Below are 2,912 nucleotides of genomic sequence, written 5' to 3'. Positions count from 1 at the left end.
CGGGGAGTAGAGGTTGTTGGGGTTGAAGTCGCCGTGCGCGGCAGCGCATCCCGGTAGTGCGGCGACAAGTTAGGCGTCACGCACCCGGGAGTGGCGGAGGGCCGTCGTTGTAGAAGGCGGCTTGCGACGGAGAGATCACTCCGGAACGTACACCGGCATGGACGTACTCCATGGGCTCGCGTTGGTGGCGGCGATACACCCGGCCATTACGTGCGGTCTTTGGCGCGCGCCGCCCGAGCCTTCTTCTCCGGCTCCACCGCCCTCCGTCCTTTCCGCTCCGCCGTCGATAGCTTCCGGCGCAGCAATCTTGCTTGCCATTGATCTTCGGTCATTCCTTCAGCTTCTTCTTCGCAGCCGGCGCCTTCCGCGGCTTCGCGAACGGCGCTTTCGCCCCTATCGTCGCATTGCCCGGCGGCTTCTTGGCCGCTTTCTTCGCCATCTTTTTGGGGGCTGTCGGCGGCGCCATGGAATGGGGAGAGGGTAGCGGCGGCGGGTGGACGGCGGGAGGGAGAAAGAAATCGGCGGGATAGGAGAAATGAATCGGCGGCGGGATATGTTTTGGGAGGCCTGTGCGCGGCGGTATAGGCGCGATTTGGCGGGAGCGGCGGGATTTGGCGGGAGTGTGAGACGAATTTTCCACTGCCGTGTGACGGTCGGCCCCGCGTCGGTTGGCCTCGCTTTTCGTTGTGTCCGGCGTCCCGGAGCATCCCACAATGGGACGGGGACGGGCTCGGGGCGCCGGACACCGTATAGGGGCGCGCCGGACAAAAAAGGGCTTTGGGGGACGCGGCTGGAACGCATTTTCTGTCCGGCGCGCCCCAAATCCCTTTGGGGGACGGTTTGGGGGACGCGACTGGAGATGCTCTTAATTATTTAGAGTACAGCCGTAGGCCCTAAATCACAAAAGTAAGGAAGTCAACAACCGCACGCAAAGAAGAAGCGGTTCCACAAATAGGAATCAGATCACAAAATCAATAGTGGCGCTCTGTGTTGCGTGGTAATAAGCTGATGGCGGAGTGTGCGGCGAGGAAGTCCGGGGTGCCGGTGTTCGTGATGATGCCGCTGGACACGGTGAAGCCTTGCTGCGGGAGCGGCCTGAACCACCGCAAGACCATGGCGCGGGATCTGGCGGCGCTCCAGAGCGCGGGCGTGGAGGGGATCATGGTGGACGTGTGGTGGGGGATCGTGGAGGGCGAGGAGCCGGAGATGTACAACTTCGACGGGTACATGAAGATCGTCGGGATGGCGCGCGACGCCGGGCTCAAGGTCCAGGCCGTCATGTCCTTCCACCAGTGCGGCGGGAACGTCGGCGACACCGTCAAGTGAGGCCCCATTTCTTCCGATCCCCATGCCCTTTCTCGCTTCTCCCCGATTCAACTGGTGACATTTTGGGCGCCCGTCGTTGTCGGCGGTGGCAGCATTCCTCTGCCGCAGTGGGTGGTGGAGGAGATGGATAAGGACCAGGATCTCGCCTACACTGACCAATGGGGACGCCGGAGCTACGAGTACGTGTCGCTCGGCTGCGACGACATGCCCGTCCTCCAGGGCCGCACGCCCGTCCAGTGCTACACTGACTTCATGAGCGCCTTCCGCGACCACTTCGCCGCCTTCCTCGGCAACACCATCGTCGTGAGTTCCCCACAGACCAGAAGAAGTCCATTAAATTTCTCTGTTTTGCGCCGTCGCCAATTTGCCCTGTCCGCGTACAGGAAATCCAAGTCGGCATGGGCCCGGCCGGCGAGCTGCGGTACCCGTCGTACCCGGAGAGCGAGGAGACCTGGAAGTTCCCCGGCATCGGCGCCTTCCAATGCTACGACAAGGTAGTATTTCAGCTCCGGTTGGATTCAAATGCTGAGAACGCATCTGGAACGTGTTTGATTGACATGTTTCTCTCGCAGTACATGCTGAGCAATCTGGCGACAGCAGCGGCCACGGCCGGCAATCCGGATTGGGGCCTTGGTGGCCCGACGGACGCCGGCGACTACAACAGCTGCCCGGACGACACGGACTTCTTCCGTCAGGACGGCGGCGGCTGGGGCACCGAGTACGGTCAGTTCTTCATGTCGTGGTACTCGCGGATGCTCCTGGAGCACGGCGACCGCGTCCTGTCCGGCGCGGCGTCCGTGTTCGGCCACGCGCCGGGCGTCCACCTCTCGGCCAAGGTCGCCGGCATCCACTGGCACTACGGCACAGAGTCTCACGCGCCCGAGCTCACCGCGGGGTACTACAACACGCAGCACCGCGACGGGTACCTGCCGATCGCGCTCGTGCTGGGCCGCCACGGCGCGGTGCTCAACTTCACCTGCGTGGAGATGCGCGACCACGAGCAGCCGCAGGACGCGCGCTGCCAGCCGGAGTGCCTGGTGCGGCAGGTGGCCGCGGCTGCCCGTGAGGCTGGCGTCGGCCTGGCCGGAGAGAACGCGCTGCCCCGGTACGACGAGGCGGCGCACGACCAGGTGGTGGCCACCGCCCAGGAGGAGCAGATGGTGGCGTTCACGTACCTTCGCATGGGTCCCGACCTGTTCCAGCCGGAGAACTGGAGCCGGTTCGCCGTGTTCGTGGAACGGATGAGCGATGCCGGTTCCTCGCCTCCTCGGTCGCGGCAAAAGACCACCGAAGACGACGCAGTATCGGTGCAGGGCTGACAGCCCTCAGATTGTCAATTTTGAGCCCGTTCTTTTTTTCTTGTTTCCGAGAACTGTGAGTCTGGATCTGTAACCATGAATTCCGCATATCCAAAGAGCAACAAGCATCTCCAGCAGGTATTGGGAGGGCATTTTTAGGTATTGAGTTGTTCCCAACATTTTGTTCCAAGTTAGGGACAATTGGTTATTTACCCAAAAATTCATCAGCCTTGGATCATCTAACCAAAGTTCATTGTACATTGGTAAATTACCCAATAAAAAGATTGC

The 2,912-nt window shown here is 61.7% G+C and overlaps 1 protein-coding gene across 1 annotated transcript; it reads left to right on the top strand.

The window, feature by feature from the left end:
* The first annotated feature begins 897 nt into the window (after positions 1–897).
* Positions 898–2,786, top strand: LOC127299556 (beta-amylase 1, chloroplastic). The gene is made up of 4 exons (XM_051329529.2): positions 898–1,322; positions 1,419–1,629; positions 1,710–1,820; positions 1,899–2,786. The coding sequence occupies exons 1-4, from the start codon at positions 1,009–1,011 to the stop codon at positions 2,643–2,645; spliced, it is 1,383 nt and encodes a 460-aa protein (XP_051185489.1). The 5' UTR covers positions 898–1,008; the 3' UTR covers positions 2,646–2,786.
* Positions 2,787–2,912: the final 126 nt, after the last annotated feature.

The sequence above is a fragment of the Lolium perenne genome, chromosome 1, assembly GCF_019359855.2.
Source record: "Lolium perenne isolate Kyuss_39 chromosome 1, Kyuss_2.0, whole genome shotgun sequence".
Classification (NCBI taxonomy): Eukaryota; Viridiplantae; Streptophyta; class Magnoliopsida; order Poales; family Poaceae; genus Lolium; species Lolium perenne.
The sequence above is the reverse complement of the archived record's forward strand: the minus strand, read 5'-3'. Positions and strand labels throughout refer to the sequence as shown.